The following is a 25232-nucleotide window of genomic DNA, read 5'->3' on the forward strand; positions in this document are numbered from 1 at the left end:
ATACCGTAAGGTGACTTGGTATGGAAATGGATGAAAGGTGCTCATAGCTAGTGTGGTATACTAGGTTGAATAATGGCTCCTCAAAGACCTCCATACACTAATCCCTAAAAACTATGAATTTGTATGTTACATGGGGTGGGGGGGGATTGCTGATGTTATTAAGTTAAGGATCATGAGATGGGAAGATTACCCAAAAGGCTTCAATGTAATTAAGTGGTTCTTATAAGAAGAAGGCAGGAGGGTCAAAGGCAGATAAAATGGAATGATGCAATCTGAAGATGGAGGAAGGGACACAAACCAAGGAACATAGGCAGCCTCTAGAAGCTGGAAAACAATAAAACAGTGTTGTTCTAAGCCTAATAGTGAAAGGGAATATAAGGGAAGGGAGAAGAAATTTGTGGGAAATATCAGAAAGGGAGACAGAACATAAAGACTCCTAACTCTGGGAAACGAACTAGGTAGGGGTGGTGGAAGGGGAGGAGGGTGGGGTGTGGGGGTGAATGGGTGACGGGCACTGAGGGGGGCACTTGACAGGATGAGCACTGGGTGTTATTCTGTATGTTGGTAAATTGAACACCAATAAAAAATAAATTTATTATAAAAAAACAAACAAAAAAATTAAGCTTGTTTGCTACAGGAATGGAAGACCAATATATATGACTTTAAAATACTCTTGTCCTTAAAAAAGTAACAAAAAAGAAATAGGAAATAGGAAGTTTTACTCCAATCAATAACATGAATTCAGTATATTGGCAGTATATTATACCAGAATAAGCACTGGTTTTAGAGTTTGACACACTTTGAATTCAAATTATATCTCTACCACTTAATATCTTTGAGTGACTTTAGTCAAGATAGTTGACATCTCTAAGTCTTAGTCTGCTCATGTTTAAAGTAAGGATAATACTGTCATCAATCTTCTAGGTTATAGGTACAAATTAAATTAGTTAATATATGTAAAACATTTAGCATTGAAGTTGATAAATTCCAATGTTGATAGAAGTCAGATAGTATAAATGAGGATCATGCATGCCCTATCTAAAAAGGTGAGAGGCCACTTGGCTCCAACCTATCACTGCAATGTGAGGATGAGAGGCAAGAGCTGCCAGATGTCTAGAGAGACTGCAAATATAAATTTTAATTTGAAATCTCCCAATTTTTAAATGTCGACTTTTTTAAATGTTTGAATATTCTCTTTTTAAATCACTGAAATAAAAACTGAAATCTTGTCAAATTTAGCCCATAGGATCATTTTGTGACCTCTAACTAACCACATGATAGGTACTTGATGTTGTTCATATGCATGAACAATGACAACCCTAGAAAAGATTCTGAATCCAGCAATGTTTTTACTTATCCTCTTACTCTTCCCTTTCTCTTCACTTGTGCCCTCCATCTCAAATTTGTGTTGCAAACAGACTGGAAGTGTGGTGTCTTCACTGGACCTCCTGTGCCAAATAGCTAACAGCCAAGATCTCCAGGTTCCAAGTCTAACGAATTTCCAGGTCTGTAGAGGTATCACAGGCCTTGCCAGTCTCCTACCACCATCCAAACTGACCTAGGCTGGAACTCAGCCAACCCAGTTTGGACAGAAATCTGGAAAGCTGAAAACTGTTCTAGAACTTAAAACTACTCTAAAAAATAAAGTATATTAATTTTTAAATATAGCAGGAAAAGGAAATTCCTAGCTTGTTTAAACAAGAAAACACTACTTAGTCCTTGACAGTAACAATTATACAAATGTAATATGCCTTGTATGGAATAGGAAATAGCCAGACTATGTACAGAAATTTAATGTTTAAGAATCAGTAAAGGTTTTCCTATAAAAGATCAACCAGTTCGATTGCCACACACAGGAGGTACTATGGCTAATTTTAGTAATGTAGTCCACTTTCTGTAACTGTCAGTTCTCATCAAAGGATAAGGCAGGAATATAGAAACAACAACAAAATGAATGAAACTTTTCATCAAAACTACTCAAGCATATTTTTCTGCTTCATCCAAAAAGAAAAAGAAGAGGGGGAAAAAGCCTTATATTGTAAACAATTACAGTTATTAAGCTTAATAAGAAATATTCTTTCAAAATACCTGATGTGATAATGAACAAAAGAAATGAGAAATGAATAAACACAGCATGTGAAATTTCTGAAAACTTAGTCTAGAAAAAAAGATAAATATGATATGCTTTATAATTTGAAACGATGAAGAAAATTCCTAACCATGCAGATTTGGCAAGGGACAGAGAGACATAATCAGGACACCTTCAGTGGCAAGGGTTCAAGGGTAAGAAAACCTGTGGGTAATTGGAACTGGAAAACCATTCAAGAGACAGAGCCAGCCCTAAGAGATAATTTCTTTCTCTGCCTCTCACTCAGTCGACATGGCTTCATTTCTCATGACTGCTGCATTTCTCTCTACATATCTACTCTGGACTGCTCTCACTCCCATCTACTCATTTCCCAGTCTAAATTCCAGAGAGAATAGTCTGACTGACTTAGATAGCAACTATTATTCCCACTGGGCAGAGCCTATCATACCACCACCCAGATCACCAGCCCACTGTGGACTGACCCACCTTCTTTGGGTCAGGTGCCCATCTGTACGCACAATCAATAACCATTCCTGTGAATAATATGGAATAGAGCTGCCTTGCTAAAGATGGAGAGGTAAGGAGAACTGGTGAGCTAGGAAAAGTTAGCCATAGAGATTATACTTGTTTTTTTTTGGCGGGGGGGGGGTAGGGTTTTGTTGTTGTTGTTTTGTTTTACTTAAATGCGATTAGCCAACATATAGCACATCATCAGTTTCAGAAGTTGTGTTCAATAATTCATCAGTACAACAGCCAGTGATCATAACATCATGTGCCCTCCTTAATACCCATTACCTAGTACACTTTGTTTTAAATATCAAACAGAAGGGATCCCTGGGTGGTGCAGCGGTTTGGCGCCTGCCTTTGGCCCAGGGCGCGATCCTGGGGACCCGGGATCGAATCCCACATCGGGCTCCCGGTGCATGGAGCCTGCTTCTCCCTCTGCCTATGTCTCTGCCTCTCTCTCTCTCTCTCTCTGTGACTATCATAAAAAAAAATAAATAAATAAATAAATAAATAAATATCAAACAGAAGACCAGATACTAACTGGAAAAACTCCTTGGTTTCCACCTGTTTTATAAACTGAAAGCTTAAGAGATTCCAACCAATAGGATGTTTCTTATTTTTATTTTTTAATATTCTGATAAAATACCATATATTTTATAGTTTGAATGATTTAAATATATTTGCATACTTCAATTAAATCAAACTATGTTTTTAGGCTTTTTTTTCTGCCAAAGAATATAGCTTATTTGTGAGAAAGTTGCATTCTGCTTTCCTGATTCCTGAAACACTTTTAAGTAAATAAAAGTCCCTGCATGCCTCATATATGTCAATGCTATGCAGATCTGAAAGAGTTAATATTAAAAAAAAAAAAAAAAAAAGACAATTTACCCTAGTCAGGCTGGTGGAACACTTTGTGTTTATATTGCATTTTTCTTGAATGGAGTCTTTATCTAATCCTCACAGAAATCTCCATGACAAAAGTATTTCTCATTTTATGGATGAGGAAACTGTTATAGAAAACCAACTTACCCAGAGTAACCCAGAGAATTAGTGATGTAAGGATTAGAGTTCTGTTTAGTACCCAGTACCAGTAACTCACCACACTCCTTAATTCCTGTCAAAAGATGTATTTTCTAGATGAATTAATCCCAGTACAAAAGCACCTGAAACTAAGCATGACATTGAGAGAAGACAGGATCCCTCATCCTGATACAGTACCAAAGCTACCTTAGATGGATCTGTCTTTTTTGTTTGTTGATTTATTCATTTATTTGTAATGATGTAAATATAAATACAAAAATCCCTTCAGGACTTTCTGGCACATTAAAGCTGACTAGAGGACTTATAACCGCTAACTCAATGCCAGGACCCCATTTTACCTCCCTTCATGCAGGCTCCAACTTGTGCCTGTATACCTCTAGCAACCGGGCTTTCACTGCCTCATAAAGTCATTTGTTTCACTATTAGACAAGTTATTTGTTAGAATGTTTGGAATTTTGTTTTTCTATTTTGTAATCCCATTGATGGATCTTTCTTCTGCCTTCTGGTATATATGAAATAAGTCTTTTCTCTTCTATGCAACACCCCTTCAAAGAATCTGAAATAACTGCTAGGTCACTAGTTGATCTTCAGTACTTTAGCTAGAGACCCTAAATTCCTTAACCATTCCTTATGAGATGGTTTCCAGAACTCTTACCTACTCTGATTCCTTCTCCTCTGGATTTTTTATAGATTGCATGAGCATTTCTAATATAAATACTACATTTTTCTCAAGTTCTGTGACATTTTAGAACACTCCTTTAGGCTCCATTTTATTATGCATTGCTATATGTTTGTCAGCTTCCTCCATGTCATTTGACAGTCCACAAAGATATAATAAAATTTCAAGTTTGGTCAAATGTTACAATTAAAATTATTGTAAGAACACTACATATTCTAGTAACTACAAAATTAAATACAGGCTGAGTCAAAAATACAATCTTGAGTACCAGAGAATAATCATAAATTATACACTTCTTAAAACTGTGTTATTTATTATTTTATTCCAAATGTTCATTCATTGAGATGGAAATGATAGTATTACTTATGCATATAATCAGAATAGTAAGACTTAGTTTTTTGTTACTTCACCTAACATCTAATTACTCAAATACTGTTGGCGTCTAGTAAAAGGAGATTTGGTTTTGAAACAGAACCCACAATGTATTTGGTGTTTCTGAGAGTTAAAAATTCAACCAAGTGATATCATCCCCCACATCAAACCTACAAATGAAAGCATTTTTAAATCTTTTCCTTTCTATATCCATCCCAAAAAAGCCAACTGAACCAACACCTGTCTAATTCACAACCTTATTCCCAAATTAGGTTCTTTGGATTCCTCCTTTCCCAGCAATTATTTAGTGCCACTGATAAAATGTGGAAGGTTAATGGCTTTCTGCATCACTTATTTCCTCACTTGAAGATGGAAGCAGATGTTTCACACCTGCACAGGTCTCCAGAACCTGCTGCTACAAGGGGGCCAAGCAGTTTGAAAGTGTATTACAGAGGCCCAAAGTAAGATGCTGCCAGGCCAAAGACAGAATCAGCCAGGTGTGTAGAGGACAAATTCAGTACTCATTCTTGCACATTCAATAAAAGCAACCATATCAGAACACTTTGACTTCAGATTTTACTATCTGCCATGGGCATACATCCCAGGGCAGAATTTGACTAAGTGTACTGATGAGATCTGGCAATTGCTACCCAATGTGCAAAGAGCACAGTTGGCAAAAAAGACTTGCACTATTCATTTGGGGAGCTACAAAAGAGAGGATCCTGCTGTCCATGTGTGAATCTGGGGAAAACTACAATGTGAGGTTGACAGAATTTCACCCAGATGCCAGACCAAGATTTGCCGTGTATTTTAGATTTCTTTCATGATGAGGATGATGCAAACAATCTGACCATCTGTTCCCACAAACAAATAACATGCTGCATGGTTAAAAAGACACCCACACTGAACATAGTTGACAGGGATCCTTTTGTTTTAAGTTCTCATGAGTATGTTTAAAGTTGCTCTGCTTTGCATCCAAGAATGGGCAGTAACTGGTTTCTCATCTTCATCACCAAGCTGTAATTAAGGATTTATTTTGTAATTAAAATGTTTATCCACAATGCCAATTAGGTTGGAATTAATTTCTAAATAGCCCAGACTTGCCATACTAGAGGCAGTGTCATTTTAGAAGAGGTTGATATGTCTAGAAAAGATCCGGTAAGGTACAAGGATCTACTCAGAGTTAGCTTAATCCAAATATTATGATGAGAAACAGAAATTCTCTGTTAGAAGGGAAGAAAAGAACTGTTACAGAACGGTCAGTCATTTAATTGATACTAGCAGAAAAGTAGTACTGTAAGTGTAATACATACGCTATAGCTTGAATGAGTAATGGAAGTATGTGATGTAGCTTATATTTATGTGCCTGTATAAGAAATAGTCAATAAAAACTTCTTAAGAAATACTCTATTTTACAGATTCTGCATGTTTTATATTCAGGAGGAATTTTTTTATGATTCTTTTGCTTATATCTCATGCTCTATTTCAGTACTAATTTGGGGGGAGGGGCACAAGTGCTCCTAGAATAATATATGAACACAATGGTTCATAACCCTTTTTTGGCCCAGACTTCTTTGAGGAGTTCATGTTAACCTTATATCCTTCCATGTAAAAAATGCGTTTAGCAACATACAGTCTCAAAAGTTTCAATCCATGAGTGCACTAAATATCTGTGGCCAGAGGTTAAGAACTCTGCTCTAAAATATCTTACAGTAATTACTCTAGTGTTTGTGGATATAGGAAAAAGATTTGGCTGTCACTTTCCTAGGCAGCAATATGTGATATAATGTTAGAGATCTGAAAAACGCTATTTTTGGTTGAAGAGAAATGGGAAAATATGGCTTGATCCAAGTACATAGGGAAAATAGATCCTTCTCTTTTATTTTGACCAAAAGCCTCTTAGTACAAAATGACATTTTGAAAGTGCAATTTTTTTACTCTGAAATCTGTTCAATACTGATAAGCTCCTAGTGTACCACACATGCTTGTATAAAAAGGAGCCTATCTTGCACTCTCAGTAAGATTCCATACATGCGGAAACATTTCATCTGGAAGATAGTCTTTAGACATAGACTCCAAGGACACGATTACAGTAACAGTCCTTTGTATCTTAAGTAAAGTTAAGAATTTGAGGATTTCTCATTTAAACATACTACTGTGGTTTCTATCTTCTAACCAAAACTACTATGATTCCAAAGTAAATTTAGGTAGGAGATACATAATGAAGAAACTTGTTTTGGGAAATTCAGAGGTTTAAGCTTTCTTAGTCATAAACTTTTTAAAACTTTAAGTAGTGAGTCCATTTTATGATTCTCTTTATTCCTGAAACATGTTCCTGAAAAGTTTTGTACATTGGAAGATTTTAGATGGATCATACGAATTTTCATATTAAAGGGCTTATATGGTGAAAACGTTTGTGAAAGTGATTGCCCCATGATTTATCATTTTGTGAATCCAGATTTTCAAAACTGGATTGGCTTCAGTTTGTCCAATTATAATATATTACAAAAAAAAAGTTATGATTTGAGCATTGATTCTAATTTTTAACCACAGTGCATTTAATTAAAAATAAATTAGAAGCTGTGGACACTGAAAAACCATTAAATTTTTTTCGTTCTATTTATTTACTCCTCCTATATATTCTTTTTATATTAAGTCATTTACTTTCATTAAAATCTTCTCTATAACCCAAATATTTACCAGTGAATTAATTATTCTCTTGGTACACTACAATTTAAACTCTATTAACTGGAAAATGTATTTGTGGGCTTGAAGGGAAAGTTTTAATTTTTGGATGGAAACTGAAGCTAGTACATTAGTTTGCATTGCTTATTCAGAAAAGATGTCATAGCTAAGGATGATGAAACCAAAAACAAAGATTTGGTTTCATTAAAAAATTAGAGTGCAAAATTCTACAATAATGTCAATGACATCACTTCTGCCTATTTTATTTTTCTGAATTTTATGAGGCTTCAGTTTCAGCCACAAATTATGAATAATGCTTTAGCAGGACTGAAATACCTTTTGAATGATTATGCCTTATTAATCTCAGCTTTGCAATTTCAAAAAGAAATATACTATATGAACTTTTTATTACATAATATACCAACTTTAAGTATATTTTTCATTAGCCTGAAGTTAACTTCTCTTGTATAAGGTCCTACTTTGTTTAGCAATAACCCAGGGGAAACATTCCTAAGACTGTTTTGTAGAAACAAGCAGCATCTCTGTAATTTATGCTGTCCAATATAGCTTATCAGGAGTGGCATATATTCTTCTGTCATATATGACATGTCATATATGTTGTTTCCTTTTCATAGATAAAATCTCCGAGAAAAATTCACTCAGAGACCTGACGACAAATCCCAACCATCAACATCCAACAGAATCAAAGGGGGCAATGTCAGAGCAGAAGGAAATGGAAACTGGGAAAGAAGGCCTAGTCAGGTGAGAATTCAACAAAACATAGAATACATGTTAGGAATATTGCTCAGGCTACATTGAAGAATTCAAACACCTATTCCCCCACTTTAGCTGAGCAAAAGGCAAGACAACAATAGTCACATAGCACAGGGGAACTGGCTGGAACTTCAAGGTTGTTCCTGTCCATTTCACTGTCCCTTGCTACCTAGCCCTGGCTATTAACCAGGATTTCTAGGCAGCCATTTGGCTATAGGCCAAATCACACCAACAAAAACATGGAAGTCACACGTCTGAGTCTGAATCATTAATATCATCGTGGGAACAGCCTACATGGGACACCTGAGTGGCTCAGTGGTTGAGTGTCTGCCTTCGGCTTAGGGCGTGATCTCAGAGTACCAGGTTTGAGTCCCATATCAGGCTCCCTGCATGAAGCTTGCTTCTCCCTTATCCTGGGATTGAGTCCTACATCAGGTTCCCAGCAGGGAGCCTACTTCTCCCTCTGCCTATGTCTCTCTGCCTCTCTCCCTGTGTGTCTCTCATGAATAAATAAATAAAATCTTTAAAAAAAAGAAACAGTCTACATATTTACTAGGCATGAATTTTAAAAAGAAGAAATTGAAGAGAATATATGATTGTTCTGAGTTCACAAAGAAACAGTCATTCCAATTCTGCAAATTTTTTTATTGCTTAATTATTATTTCCTTTCATCTGCTTAAGAAAGTGTGGCGTGATAACCAAGAATAATTACAGAAACAGGTAATCTTTATTCCACTAAAGGAATACAGTTTTATAAATACTTCCTACAAAATTATTGGAAATATCACAAAAGAGATGACAATTTCAATGTGAATCAGTGAATCTACAATAAAACACAACTAAGGAGCCCCTTCATTTTGTTACTTCTTGGCATGCTATTATGTGCCTGCTGATCCAATTTGAATTGCTTAATTATAGTTAATATAATTGCAATAGGCTTATGAAACAATAAAAGCATAGTCTTATTTAACAGGCAAGAAGAGTTATCATTTAAATAGAAATTAGAAATATCTATTCCTCCCCCCAATTCTACATCCCCACTTCTTTCTCAGCATTTCCTCCACTGTGTTAAACTATGTGCTGCCAATAGGAGTTAGAGTGATAATCTAGGACCCGGCGTATTGCAGACTGAACAATAAGCATCAGAAAGAGAAGGTTCATTTTCAGTAAATACAAATTTGGCTATATATGAAATTAAACACAAGCTCACTCTACCACATGCATGCACATAAAAAAAAACTGACAAAAATTGAACCTGACATTATTTAGGCAGAAAGATGTATAAACTCTGGGATAAAAACTAAAGTCTTACATCCAGGCCAAGTAATTATATTATTTTTATGTTGGTATTTATAGAATTATTTGCAGTTCTTTTAGTGGGTCATTATTATCTTCACTCTACAGATAAGCAGCCAAGGCACAAGGAGGTTAATTAGTTTGCCTATATTAATAGGGTCAGGTCTGCCAAGATTGGACTGCACAAGACTCAAATTCCTCAGTGGAATTTTTTCCTCCCTCCCATCAATACATTTATTTTAATCAACAGCTTAGCCTTCTGAACCAATCTCTACTTCTGCCATTTATTTTAGTTATTAGTATGTTTAATTTTTTGTAATAACCTATGGTGATAGGTATGTTTTCAAAGGACTGAAGTGGAAGCCATAGCTAACATTCTAGGGATATATCCGTTTTAACCCAAATCCATTCCCAGTATTATACTCTTCTGAAATATGAAAATGGAAAATTTTCAATTACCCAGAAGTGAGTCACTCAACCTATCTCAAAAACATAAAACTTGACATGAACTCTAAGACCATGCCCGGTCTATCTCATCCCCTACCTTCCTATCCTTTTACTACAGTCACACTGGCACTATTTCAGTTTCTTGTACCTATGAATTGATTAATCTCTGGAATAATTGATTATCCTTTCTGCATTCTAGGCAGCAAAGTGGCTTGAGAATTATTGACAAATGGAGTAAATCCAAGTTGGCTTAAAACTCTTACTTTAATGTTAGATAGCTGGCCACTTTTCCTCAGGAATGAATGAAAATCAGCTACCTTTGACAGAGCAACTTTAAAAGGTCACTAGACATACCAGTGTCACTTTTGACTAATATGGGAATCCTGATATCCCAAATACCATGTACAACTTACCAAAGCCTTCCTATTTTGATTTCATAAGCATCAGTAGTACTATATCTAGAATCCTAGACAGCAGGGGTTTTATACATCACTAAAAAAATATCAATAATCAAATAACTTCCAACTAAAAGTGATTTCACGATATTCTCAATGAGTGAAGATCACTTTGGTATTTGCAGTTATTAAGAATCAACAAATTTAACCTTGAGCAAGTGAGGTTTAAAAAGGTTTTTTTCCTAGATAAATATTAAGGATTTATTTGATTGATTGCAGGCAATAGATGCTTATGAGTGGCTGCTTCTCACCTCAGTTTTTTGAATTTGCAAGAAGTCAGATTATTAATAAAATTTAAAAGTAGATTTCTTGCTCTAAGTGCATTTACATTATCTTCTGCCTTAAGCCCTGTATTGAATAGGGATTATGTGTCTAGGCTGATCACTAAATATTGAGGAGAATGAATGTTGTGGATTTTGCTGTCTCCGTGTGTGAAGTGCAGTTTGATATTATTGATTACACCTTTAATTTCTGTCACATTCAGAAGATGGGCAGAGGTGGATACCAAGAGAACTAACAGTATGTATATGTGTGTGTACGTATATATATATATATATATATATATATACACACAGTATATATATATATAACAGTATATATATACACAGTATATACATATACAGTATATATATATATATATACACACACACACTTCTCTTGGTTAGTTATATATATAGTTATATATAACTATATATACTGTTATATATATATATACATACTCTAGTATATATAGTCTTATCTGTAGATATATTATGTAACAGATTTATTGTAAAGAATTGGATTGCATGATTATAGAGGCTGAGAAGTCCCAATATCTTCAGTCAGCAAAGCTAGAGGCCCAAGAAAGGCAAGGGTGTATTTCTAGGCTGAGGATGAAGGCCTAAGAACCAGAACTGCTGGGATAATTCCCGTCCAAAAGCTGGCAGACTTCAGACCCAGGGAGAACCAATGTTGCAGTTTGAGTTTGAGGGCAAGAAGAGGTCTTATACCACCAGCCTGCAAACTGGAAAAGGTTTCTAAACATAACCCAACTATGCTGGCAAGCTGATCATGGACTTCCAGTCCCCAGATTTGTAAGAAATAGATTTCTGTTGTTTATATACCACCCAGTCCATAATGCTTTGTTACAGCAGCCTGAACTAAGATATCAGTCAACTCAGCCCCAAACTCTTTAACATAGAGTCTTTGGAATGTTCCCTTGTGACAAGGGTCTCAGATACTGTTCTGTAAGGATAAAAGAGTATAGATATATGGGGTTTTTTTTTGATATATGTTTAAGACAAATTCAGATATCATGTCTATTTAGCTATTCATATAAACATAAAAAGTTGAGTAAAGTTTATGTTATTATTAAAAGATGTAAATTCATAAAATAAAAATCATTTATGTGATTTTTTTCATCCAGCCTTCAATAAGATTAAAAATAAATCCTAAAACTAATTTTCTAGCCATAGTAATAATATTTATCTTAAATACATGTCAGCCCAGGAGGAGATATTTCTCAAGATATCCAAGTATTACATGTCCACAGTTCTGACTGGAATCCATTTGTATTAAACTAGCTTTCTTTCTTTATCCTTTCTTTTTATATCCTTTCACAACATTTTCTAAATTGTCTATCCAGGGAAAAGAAATTCTTTGCAAATCTTCCCTGAAAAAAACAACCAATTCATTATCTTGTCAGATGAATCATTTAGCTTCTGAAAGACATGGGGTTCACCCCTGGAAGGTCCCATTGATGCTATTTGTCCATTACCAAGAAAAACAGCCTGTTTCTGGCATTCCATCTCAGCACATTCTTATTTTTTAATATAAAAAAAGTATATTTTGATGGACACTAATGAATAGCAAGCAAAAGAAGATGTGTTTTGCCTGGAAACATCAAATAGCTATGTCTGGAAAAGGAGACAGAGTTGAATGGCTGATAGGTTAAGTGGTTAAATGATGAACAAGCAAGTGAGTGAAACGTTCAGTGCCCGTGACTGGGGTGCACTGCAAGACTGACTTTTACAGTATAGTATATGACTTTTCATCACCATTGCTACCCATAATGCCAAGAAGGAAGGTTATTTCTATGAATAGTCTTCTTTGTTCATAATAGCAATCAGTCTCTATTTGGGTGGTTTTAAAATAGGCAATCATTTCACAGCAGGAACAATGAGGACAGAATAGAATTCAGAATCTTATCAGCACTCATAAACACTGCCGTTTATTGTCTTGTAGCTAGAAAAAGCAAGAAACACTGCAGTAAAGATGCTTAAAAATCCATATGTGATTTTATAGTTGAAATAGAAAAGGAATGTCAGCTATCAAGTTTACCAAAATAAAATACAATTTATACTTGAATAATTTAAAAGCTTGTAAAAAAAAAGGAAATCAGTTACATATTTACCAATTTTATGTAATGCATAATAAAAATGATGCACTATTACTTTTAGCCCCAAATTAAAATTTTCCTCTGTGGCAAACAATACCTTTATAATTAGGCATTGCAAATACTTTTAACAACAGATAGGCATCTGTTTTTAATAATGCCATCACTTTTAATAATGATTGCTAACTGCTATTACTAGCAATATGGCAGACTAAACATTTATAGAAAATTCTTTGGGGAGAATGTAATTTAAAATACTAGATAAAATATGAAACCTACATTTGAATGCATGCCTGAGCTGGTAGAAAATAAATTCTATTGTTAGAAAGTTTCATGAATTGGTGTTTGCTCTCAGAATTTATTCCAAACTTTTATGGCCTAGATCTGAGTTAAAATGTGTGATCATTGAGACAAAATCTGGAGTTAAACTACATATGAGGACAGGTTGGAGACTCCTCCATAAAACTGGGATTCTAAAGGATAATTTTCTAGAAGTTAAACCATCCTCTAGAGAGAAATAGTGAAAATAATACTTCTCTTTGTCCTGGCTCTGAGTGGAGAAAAGGGAAAGAAATTTGAAATGGGGAAAGGAAAGGAGGGAGAAAAGAAGAGGAGAAGAGAGAAGGGAGGGAGAGGACAAAAGGGAAGGAAAGAGAAAGTAAGGGAAGGAAAGAAAAAATTCTTAGCCATAAGCATTATTCAAATAGATCTGGAACCAGAATTCCTAGGACATCTGTATCCTAGAAAAAAAGATTGAGGCTAAAATAAAATATTTTAAATGATTAGGTTTGAGAACTCAAACTGCCAAAAACAACAAAATTTGGAAGAAAACAGTCTTTAAAACCATGTCTCAAAGTATCTATAGATATAAGTTCTGATGAACATGAATTCACAATAAAAAATTACTAAACATATGAGGAAATAAATCATTGTGAACAATACAGCAGAAACAATAAGCTTCAACATTAGACTCTCAATATCTTCAGATGGTAAAATGATCAAAAACAGCACATAAAATAAGCATATTGGAGTGCCTGGGTGGCTCAATTGGTTGAACATCCCACTCTTGGTTTCGGCTCAGGTCATGATCTCATGGGTTGTGAGATTGAGCCCCCTGAATCAATCAGGCTCTGCACTCAGCAAGAAGTCTGTTTGGGGCTTCTCTCTCTCTGCTCCTTTCTCTCTCTCTCTCTCTCTCTCAAAGAAATCTTTTAAAAATAAGTATATTAAAAAAATAAAAAAATAAAAAATAAAAAAAATAAAAATAAGTATATTAAATATATTTAAAGAAATGAAAGAGAATATTAAAAATAAGGCTAGGGAAAAAGAAATTGTCAGAAAAGACAAGGCATTTTTGCAAATGAACTATCAGAACATCTAGAAGTGAAAAACGTAATCTCTAAAAGTAGGAAGTGAGAAGGAAAGACTCAAATTGTATTAGTCAAGGATCAGTCAGGAAAAAAGAGTTTTTATTCTAAACATTTCAAGAATAAATAAATTAAATACAAGGAATGTGGTAGTGTGAAAATTGTTGTAAGAAAGGGTGGGAAAGAAAGCAAATTTCAAAGGTGGAAATTGCAACCCAGAAATTAAATGCAGGATGTAGTTCCCAAAGCCCCAGTTGCCCCATAAATCGAAAACTGGAGAAATGGAGTCTGAAAAAGGTTCAAGAAGCAGCTGCTCCTTTTGAAGAAGTATGCTCTAGTTTTCTGCCAGATAAAAACTTAATTGTGCTTTCCTTTCAACTTCCAAATCTCCTACAAATGTCTCTCATTGGTAGAATCTAAGAACCCTCCTGATTTTTCAAAAATAAGGGATTTTTCAAAAATAAGGTTCTCAGGCTTTCAGCCCCTGTTAGTAACATGGGAAAGTGTAAAAAGGAACAGAAATGCTATTGATTGAAAATAAACAATCCAGCATAGAGATTCAAAAAGTGAGCAAAGAAAATGTAAGCATATAGATAAATGGAAAAAAAAAATTTACACCATAAGATAATCACAATAATGTCTAAATTGGGGGTGAAAAAAATGAGATACAGTTAAATATACCCTCTACAGTGAGGTGATTGGCATAAAAAAGAACGAAGAGTTTGACTAATTTTAGAACCTCTTAATTAAATATATATGTTAAAATGTCTTCAAAAATCCCTGTATTAATTACATCAAAGTATTTAATCTCCATATGCTAAATTTACCAAAGATTGTAGATGAGAGAGAACGCACACAGGCAATTCTGCCAGTTACAAAATGAAATTGATAATCCCACACTCCTAAAGAGAGTGATTTTAAAATACTTCTCTTTGTTTATTTAATAGAGCAAATATTATAAAAGTCATTAAAGATATACTATCTTTGAAAAACACAATTAACAAATTAAACCTAAAGGACACTTGAAGAACCCTTATATCCATTCTTCAGTAACTGCATTTCTTCAGTAACTGAAAAATACACAGTTGCATCACGCCTACATAGAACATTACAAAAATTCATGATCTACTATGCCAAGGTACACTGTCAAATCTCCTAGGATCTCTTTAAAAATACAAAGGTTTGCATTCTACCCCCAGTAATTCTGATTTCATTGGTCTGGAGTGAGTCTCAAGCATTAGGATGTCTGAAAACCTCCTCAGGTGATTCTAATATATATCCAGGATAGAGAAGCATTTCACTAGAATATGAAATAGACCTCAACAAATTTTAAAGATTTTATGTCCTATTGAGTATATTTTCTAACCACATGGCAATGAAATCAGAAATTAATTTTTTAAAAAACTAAAATTTGGAGAAAAATCCCACATAATTAAAATTTAAAACACACTTTTAAGTGACCTCTGGGTCAACAAATAAGTCATGAGTGAAATAAGAAAATACTCAGAAATGGAGCACCTAGGTAGCACAGTCAGTTAAGTGACCAACTTCATTTTGGCTCAGGATGATCTCAGGGTTGTGAGATGGAACCGTGCAATGGGCTCCACACTCAGCCCGAGTCTGCTTAAGACTTTCCCTCTCCTGCTGCCCCTCCCCTTCCAAATTACATTAATAAATCTTTAAAAAAATACTTAGGAGGGGATTCCTTGGTGGCTCAGCGGTTTAGTGCCTGCCTTCGGCCCAGATGGAGTCCCATGTCAGGCTCCCTGCATGGAGCCTGCTTCTCCCTCTGCCTGTGTCTCTGTCTCTCTCTCTCTCTCTCTGTCTCTAATGAATAAATAAATAAAATCTGTTAAAAAAAATACTTAGGAACAACAATGAAAATACTGCATATGGACAGCCCAGGTGGCTCAGTGGTTTAGCGCTGCCTTTGGCCCAGGGTGTGATCCTGGAGACCCAGGATCAAGTCCTGTATTGTGTTCCCCGCAGGGAGTCTGCTTCTCCCTCTGCCTATGTCTCTGCCTCTCTCTCTCTTTGTCTCTCATGAATAAATAAATAAAATCTTAAAAAAAAAAAAAAAAAGAAAATACTGCATATCAAACTTGTAGAATAATAAACTGTCAGGTATTTTTGTTTTGCTTTTCTGTTTTAGGCTTTTTCCTTTTTCCTTATTTTTTTAACTAGAAAATTTAATTATAAAGTTCACTTGAAAGAATAAACAAAAATGGCCAGGAAAACCTGAAAAATAATAGTATTGGAGGTAGTATTAGTCCTACTAGATACTAAAACCTATTTAAAATCTCTGTAATTTAAGATAAAGTGTGGTATTGACACATGAATAGATAAACCAATAGAACAGAAAAGATACAAATAGATCTAACTGCATGTTTAAATGTAGTATCTAATAAAGTCAGCATCTAAAATCAGTACAAAAATGGTAGATTTAAATAAATGATATTAGAGTAACTGGATAGCCCTATGGAAAAAATAAAATAAAATAAAATTGGATCTGTCCTTCATGCTACACACGAGGGTAAATTCTGAATAGATCAGAGATTTAAATGTAAAATAATTAAACCATACAAGTACTAGGCAAAAAAAGTTATAAATTTCTCTATAATGTGGAAACATACATTAAGTCCTAAGATTAAAAATTTAGAAGCAATAAAAGAGCTTAATAACTTTGACTACATTAAAAGAAAAGAATTTGCATTAATAAAATCACAAGTAAAAGAAAAAAATCAGAATATCCAGATATGAAAATTCTCAGTGCTACTTTCTGAGAGAATTAATCATTTTATTTTGAGATTGATGGCAGGCATTTAAATTTTGTTTTGCATACTTTGCATTCTTTAAGATTGTAACGGCTCAATCAACTTGATATCTTTGTGATATGTCACTACCACAATTTCATTTTCCTCTTCCCAAAATTTAATATCAGAAGTACAATGTATTTAATTAATAGCATAGAGTAAATCAATATATCATATAATCCCAGGAGTAAAACAGTGATCCTGATACTCAATATGGTGCAATCAAAAGGTCCATCTTTTACTCAAAAAAAAGTAATTATTAGCAGTGTATAATATAGGCATATATTATAAATAATATTCATGTATTATGCATATATTTTTCAAATAAATATAAATGTATATTTGGTGGAAAATTACTTGCTAGACCTTCCATCTGTGCTTTCTACTCTAAAGTCATTAATAATGCTTCCAGAAATGAGATGTGGTATACCAAGATGCAGACTAGTATCAGAAACAGCAAGAGTAATTTACTGGTAGGTGGTTAGATGTGAGTCAGCAGACCAAAGACAAAAATTTTGTGAGTATGCCTAATAGCCTTGAGAAACAAGCCTACAGACACAGTTTGTGGTCCTTTTTTAAATTGTTTCACTATTTATCATGGAGAGACAACAAATCAGTTACCTGTTGCCATAGAAAACCAAAGCAGATAAAACTTGTCTACTTTCTTCCTCTTGGCATAGAAAGAAGGAAATTAGATGATTTTATATTTTTTATGATACCTAAGTTATGACTTTTTAAAAATGTGTCTTCAAGTTTACCTAGCAAAATGAAAGGAACTACAAAATGTTTGATACATTGATTAAAATTTTTGAAAATTTACAGGTGGACAAATTCTGATTACTATGAAGCAAGCAAGACCCATTAATAAAGATACTATAAATATGGAAACTACAGGGCAAGCCTAATGATAAAAGAGATAGAAGAGAAGGGAATAGTGAGGTGAGCTTGGGTAAACCTAGAGTTTCTTCCTTATTGCAAAGAGCCAATCCAAGCATTGCCATATGGAAAAGTGGATCCAATGATGCCAGTATCACCTGATTTCTTTTTCAGGAAACCTTCAAATTCCAGAAGTCCATATCTTGAATACTACCAAAATAAATTGAAATTCTTTTGAACTGTAGGCCATAAAAACACAGCTGTAGGTCATCAGTTTACCATCTCTGCCTTGAAATAATAGACTGGTTCTAAACAAGTTCACTGTTAAAAAAATATAATTCCATAATAGAATTAGAGGTGTGGTCTATAAGAAAAACATTCATCAATGCTGTTCCCAATGTAAAGCACTTATAGAGGATAGAATCAAAACTGTAAGAATATTTTTGTCCTCAACAACTTTATTGCATTTCTTTCAAGTATTGTTTTTATTGTTAATTTTTGGATTTTAGTTCTTTTTTGGGTATTATATTTTATGTATCTTTGTCTGACAAGATGTAATAAGCAGTCTTCCATGTGACTAGCATGTTTTGTAGCCAATCTCTTTAATGCATTCATAATAGTTCGAATATGCATCAATAGCAAGAGCTTAGAAAAGTGGTTTGATTGATTCTATTTGAAAGTTAATTGACTGATGGAGGCTGGAAGATCAGCTTAAAATAGGTAAAATGGAAGCTCCCCATTGTGAGAGTAAATGGAAGACTCACCATGTTTCTTAAAATCTTTGTCTCCTTGGGAAGAAGAAAGGGATTGGTCTGCCTAGGATTGGCATTAGCAAGAGACAAGAACAAAAGAAGGGGAAAAGAGTAGAGACTGGGGGGATGATAACTCCCTGTCAGATGACAGCAGCAGACAAGAGTTGAGTCATTGGAGAAAGAAAAGAGATTTCCACCTGGAGAGAGACAATTTCAGGCATGGGAAATGGCAAAACTGGCACATTGATTTGCAGCATATAGATTTTTCAAGAAGCAGCAAAAATGCTATGCAGGTAAGGTAAGAGAAGCAACCTAAAGTAAGCTGGCCCAGGATGGGGAAGCTTATCAGACTCTCCCATACTCACTCCGCCCAAGGAAGGAACTTGAATGTTTCCCCAAGTCAGCAAACAAAGGTATGGGGTATTACTCATTTGCTAGAGTGAGGCAATTGCCAGAGGAACAATTTTATCTCAAATGTTTAGCACTGGGTCTGGCACTTATTATATGCAAGGATAACTGCTTTGTGAATAATACATTGTATGTTTTACTCTACTTCAAGTAGATTCCTAAGAGAATCACAAAGTGAAATACATATGTATTTCTCAATTCTGATGGATGCTTTATGAGTAGTTTTTGCCTTAAATACTGTTCACATTTTAAACACAGGAATCTTTTCAAATATGTGTCTCTTTACTAGCCATGAAATGCTTGACAGTTCTTCCTTAAATGGAAGGTAATGTTTTTATTTATTGTTATCGTCTCCTAGCATCCCATAGTGCCTGGACAGTTCGTCATATAATGTAGTAAAACATGTCTAATAATTCTTTTTTTTAAAGATTTTATTTATTTATTCATGAGAGACACACAGAGAGAGAGAGGCAGAGACACAGGCCCAGGGAGAAGCAGGCTCCATGTAGGGAGCCCGATGTGTGACTTGATCCCCGGTCTCCAGGATCACACCCTGGACTGAAGGCGGCGCTAAACCACTGAGCCACCCCGGGCTGCCCAAATGTCTAATAATTCTATACCAATAAATGTTCACCCTAATTCTGCTGAGACAAGTAATAGTCTAGCAATAGTTTGTGTGCCAGCTCTCAGCTAGGTAAATTGTTTCCACCCAGCCTGATGATTCATTTCAATGTAGTTGTTCATATACAACTGTTCACCAGTGCCTTTATTTGGGCATCCAGCTCACAGAAACAGGACTGTTTGAGTACAGCCAAGCACTAGTTATTGTAAGACATTGGCAAACAGAGTAACAACTATGTTTTATAGAAAAAAGCAGCAAGGGGATAAGTTGACAAAACAAGAGCAATCAGAAGAGAAATTCCACATGCTTCCACCACCAAGTATAACAGGTGTCAGTGTCTGTATATGTAGCCATTTATCCAGCCTTTGCTCTTATCACAACAGATGAGCTGAACATATTTGTATCTAAGGCCAACTCCTCCACTTTGTGCTCATCCCTTTTCCTCTACTCACTGGCATCTCTCTGATAATTATTTCCTTCTCTTCTGCAACATCTAATTTTTTTCTTTCTGCTTGATTATTTCTATAAACATAAACATGTAGCATTTCTCATATTTAAATAATAGCAACAAAATGTTTCCCTTATCTCCACATGAGCAGCCAACTATTGTCCTATTTCTCTTCCTGCCTTTACAGCAATCTCAGTTACCCATATTCATTTTTTCTACTTCTCCTCCCATGTTCTCCTGAACCTGTAATGAGAATTTGATTCCCTCATTCCAACAGCTTTTATCTACTTTTATGAAAGTTTTTGCTGGTTTTGTCCATGTTTAGCAAAGTCAACAATGCCCCCTTTATAAGCACTATAAAGCCAGTGACCAAAGCCAGTGGCCAGTTGTTAATTCTACTTTTTCTGAACCACCTGCAGCAAGCCACAATTGATCCCTCACTCCATCCTTGAAACACTGTCTCATTTGGCTTTCCAAATATCACTTTCTCTGACTGATGCCCTATCTCACTGGCCTCGTTTCCCATCTTCCAACCTCTAAACTTTGAAAAGCACAAATTCAATCTCCAGACCCCTTCTCTGCTCTACCTATGTCCTTAGTATATGATTTTATCCAGTCCAGTGACTTTAAGCAACATTGACACCCTGGTGACTTCCAAATTTATATCTTTAGTCCAGTCTCTCTCTAGAACGCCAGTTTGAATTCCAATTGCCTACATAATATCTCCACTTTGGGCTCTATATAGACATGTCAAAATGTACATGCTCAAAATCAACTCTTAATTTATTTCACATCTTCCAAACCTGTTCCTCCTGCAACTTTCATCCTTAGTATAAGGCATCTTCATTCTTCCATTTGCTCAAGCCAAAAATTTACCTGTTCTTTCTCTCATATAGTACAGCCAATTCAGTAACAAATCTTGTTGGCTCTTCCTTTGGGATATAAGCAGAATTTTATTACACCTCAGTACCTCCACTGCTACTACTATCCTAGTCTGTCATCTCTCAGCTAGCTATTACAATATCCTCCTAGCCATTCACCTAGCTTCTGTTCTTTGCCCCTCTATGGGTTTATATTCAACACAGTAAGCCCAGGTAACCATATCAAAATGTAAATCATCCCTTATTCCTCCAGATCCTCTAATGGTTTCCTATCCGGTGTTGAGTAAAAGCCTAAGTTTCCTCTGTGGCCTATTGGCCTGCCTCCCAGGCTACCTCTGCTTCTCTGACCCTAACTCCCACCACTTTACCCTGTCGCTGTGACTCAGCTATACCTGAACAGTCTTTTCTCAGATATCCATATAACTTATTCCTCACTTCTTTCAATGTCTCTGCTCAAATGTCACCTTATTGGAGGTGCCTCCCTAACCACTATAGGAAATAGCAGTCCCTTTCACTCTCTATCTACCTTACTCTGATTTGTCTTTCTTTATAGCATTTATCATCACCTGACATACTCTGTATTTTTAAAATATGTGTGTTTCTAAAAAAAAAAAAAAAAGTGTGTGTTTCTATCTTTCCCTTTTAGAAAGTTATAAGATACTTGGGGGAAGGGCTTCATTGTGTTTACTTCTAAATTTATAGATAAATGCTGAATGAATGAATGAATGGGATTTCCAAATTACATAATTCTGGAGGCAAGCTAAGATTTTTCCCATAAATTTGTGACTTCATTCTCAAATTCTTAAATTTAAAATATTTTAAAGTTAACTTCTCTTGGGTAACTGCACACCTTTTTCTTTAAATATATTTGATTAGATTCCATGTCATTTCACAATTACTTTCATCACAAAATACCACCAAGTCTTTTCCAAAGTCTCATAGCAAATTCACAATTTAAGGTGCTTTTAAGCTCTTTGGGGTCAATAACAAAAATTGAACCCTCATGCTTGAACTGACTCCACAAGTATAAATATATGAAGTAGATGTTATGCATATGATTTCCTCTCTACAATTGTTGGTTTCAGTTGCAATCATTCTAATTACTCATGTGATAACCAGATTTGGAGAAAGCACTGTAATCTGGAGGTGATTGCCCTAGGTGTTTACTTCAGACTCTAGGACATGATTTAAAACCTGAATGAAAGGAAAACTATGGTTTAAATCTGGACTTCAGTAGGCATCAGTCCACATAACAAAAGCACCAGACAGTGGGACACAGTAAGCCTTCTATTCAGGGCAAAGCTAATTGAAGAAAGGTTTTGCTTCCCCCCCAAAATTAAGATACAAATGGTGGCCACATGAAAGGGCTCTCAAGGCTGTTGCACTTTTACCCACTTGGAACTCAATACAGTGCTTTTCTCACACTAATGAGCAATGCATTTACTCACATGCTTTTAAAATTAGAATCAGAGGTATTTTTTAAAGTAATGAATGTTTTGCTTAAACCATACCAACATGTGTTTTGAAAGGAACTGGAAATGTAACATATGGTTCACGTAGACTTAAATAGGCCTTGTTCAGACATTAATCTGAGAAGAGGTGCTGTTTCCCTAGTTGGCCTCCTTAGGCACCGCAATCTTTAATCAATCATCAATCTAATCTCCTTATATTAGGTATTCGATTTTCATAGGACCTAAAAAAGTACCTCACAATATTGTCTTTGTCAATAAAGACAATTTTAAAAACATTCGCTGAGGAATATAACTATAGTATGAAAGGAACTTCATATTCTGATTATTAACAACCCATTTTACAAGGAAGTACAATTAAATTAACAAACTTAGATCACGGTCAGTATAGGACCTCAGTAAAGAAAATTCTCAAGTTAACAATCTTCCTCATTAATGACTTGGTGAAAATGTAGCCAGGGTTAACAATAAGTTTCCGTCTTGGTTTCTACAGGTCAGCATCTGGTTCTGTATTACCCACCATTCCTTTCACTATATCCATACCATTTGGATCAACTCCATACATAGACGCAAATACAAATTTAGCAACCCTAGCAACTACCCTTCTCACTGCCCACCTGAGGCCAAAGCCTCTGGCACCATATGTAAATCATATTTGACTCCATCCCAGAAGCTCAAAGTGTAATTCTTCTCTGAATCCTCATGTATTCACATTACAGCTGTCCCTGATATCCAGTCTTTCCCCAGTATTTGGATTTTGCAATTTTTTTGTAGGTAGGCAGCACTTCTGCTTGCAACCAGAGAAGGTTTTCTGCTTTTAAGGGCTTACACGATTAGATTGGGCCCCACTGGGATAATCTCCCACTTTAAAGTATACAACCTGCAAAGTTCTTTTTGCCATTAACATAACATTTTCACAAGTTCCAAAGATAAGAATGTGGACATCTTTGGAGGGGCCACCTCTTACTTTTATTCACACCTAAGGTTTATTCAATCTGAAAAATTCAAATAGTTATTGGCCTATAGTATAATTTTGTCAGATAAATTTAGTAAAAGACTGAACAAAACTCAAACAATGAAAATAAAAACTTCCCAAGGCTTGAGTTTTAATTGGCCAAAGGAAAAAGCTGCCTACCCACTGACATAAATACATATGAGAATTCTACTCAAAGTGAAATATTGGCAAAGGACTTTAGCAGAATTAGAATTCTTAGGCAATTTGCTCTTTCCAAGATGCTCTTTGAGAGGAGTGGGGAGGAGTTTATTGCCTGTTGATAGCTTTAAATGCTTGGACATGGGCTAGCTTAACTTAATTTCAAATTTTATTTTTAACTCTAATCTGCCTTTCAGTGTAGCTGCTAACACTACATTCTGGCTCCAAAGTTGCTAGTTACTCCTGAATGAAAGAGACCTACTACCTCCCTGCCATTTTCTCATACAGATGACCCTCCGCCACCCCCCCTTTATTAAAAGCATAGACAGTGTTTTGAAAAATCACTGTTTATTTGAAACTCCAATGCATTTTTCCATTGGAGTAATATTAAAAATAACAGATACCAAAGTAGGCCTATGGAATACAATTTAGATCATAATTTACTTAGAGCTGCTTGAAAAGAACTATACAACTAATTTATGAGAAATTGTATTCTGAGTTCCAGTTTGGAACACATCATATCTATAGTGTCCCTGACGTGGAGCTCACTGTGTCAGCTCCCACAGTGGATCAAATCAGCTAGAGATCAATCTGCTAGAGAGAAACCTCCAAGTCCTTGATGTGGTTTCCAAAGCCTGGGCACAAAGTCTTTCAGAGCAGTGCCCACAAGGAAGTGGCCAAAGCTGCAAGACTTTGGAGACGAGGAGCTGCATGAGGCAGAACTTGTCACATAGGCAGCCTTGACTCGAGCGATTTACATTTTTCTTTTCTTCTAGACCAGCACTTTGCAATGGCTCCATCAATGCCTTATAGCTAAGTTTTCAGCATCCCTTGCTAACAATATAAAAAAATAGTCTAATGGATTTTCCTCCCCTTCTGTCCCTATCATAAACACAATCCTTTAATAATTTGCAATAAGTTTTAACTACTAGAAACAATAAGAAACAGTATTTTTATAGCATTTTTTCATAGTATATTTTACACCCATTCACTGTGACAAATCTGAACAAATGGCATAAAAGGAAAGTAAAAATCATTCATAATTTCAACACTCAGATATATTTTTCAACTCACTCTTTGTTGAAAAGTATGAATGAATGAATGAATGAATGAATGAACAAGTTCATAGGGTAAGACCAAAACAAGGCTTTACTTGGTTGTACAAGCTCCCTGGCAGTATGCAATAGTCTGCTCAGCAATGGCTCCTACCGTGCAATAGACTGCTGAACCAAAGCATGGATTAAGTTAAGAAAAAGAGGCACAGCAGTAGTCAGTCACAACAAAGCTTGAACAGGATTCAGAACTGCCTTTGAGCATGTCAAGTTTTGTAGCCATAAACATGCGCTTACACTGCCCTCTAGTGCCCTCCTACTAGATGTAATGCAGCAGCATACATTATTGGAATAATTGTAAAGCTGAAAAGAGATCAAAGGAAAACAATGACCAAGGGGTAGAAGAAATGACCAGAAAAGAAATTCAGTTGTGTACACTCATTTAATTACTATTATGGAAAAATAAATAACCAGAAAACTCTTATTTTCTTCTCCTTCTCAGCCCATCCCCATCTCTCTTTTCCAATACAATACACACGTTTTCCATTCTGACCATGCCTGTAAATGCAAGTTGGAAAGGATCCCTGTAACAAAACTATGAATAGAATTATATGTTATTATAAATATTTGGATATATATGACAGACTAATTAGCCTTGTTTGAAATAGGAAT

At 35.3% G+C, this 25232-nt stretch overlaps 1 protein-coding gene across 9 annotated transcripts in view; it reads left to right on the forward strand.

The window, feature by feature from the left end:
* Positions 1-25232, forward strand: part of CNGB3 (cyclic nucleotide gated channel subunit beta 3) — a 247341-nt gene that overhangs the window by 105020 nt on the left and 117089 nt on the right. For 6 of the 9 annotated variants that reach the window (XR_012019912.1, XR_012019913.1, XM_072804003.1 and 3 more), the window contains one exon: positions 8009-8135. The exons of 2 other annotated variants lie outside the window; for them this stretch is intronic. Coding sequence is in view for 4 of the 7 variants with exons in the window: in XM_072804003.1 (XP_072660104.1) it covers positions 8009-8135 (127 nt within the window). In the remaining 3 variants the exon portion in view is untranslated. Of the gene's footprint in view, positions 1-8008; positions 8136-25232 lie in introns of those variants that run through there. One more of the 9 variants, XM_072804006.1, reaches the window with a different exon arrangement.

The sequence above is a fragment of the Canis lupus genome, chromosome 28 (assembly GCF_048164855.1).
Source record: "Canis lupus baileyi chromosome 28, mCanLup2.hap1, whole genome shotgun sequence".
In the NCBI taxonomy this organism is placed as follows: Eukaryota; Metazoa; Chordata; class Mammalia; order Carnivora; family Canidae; genus Canis; species Canis lupus.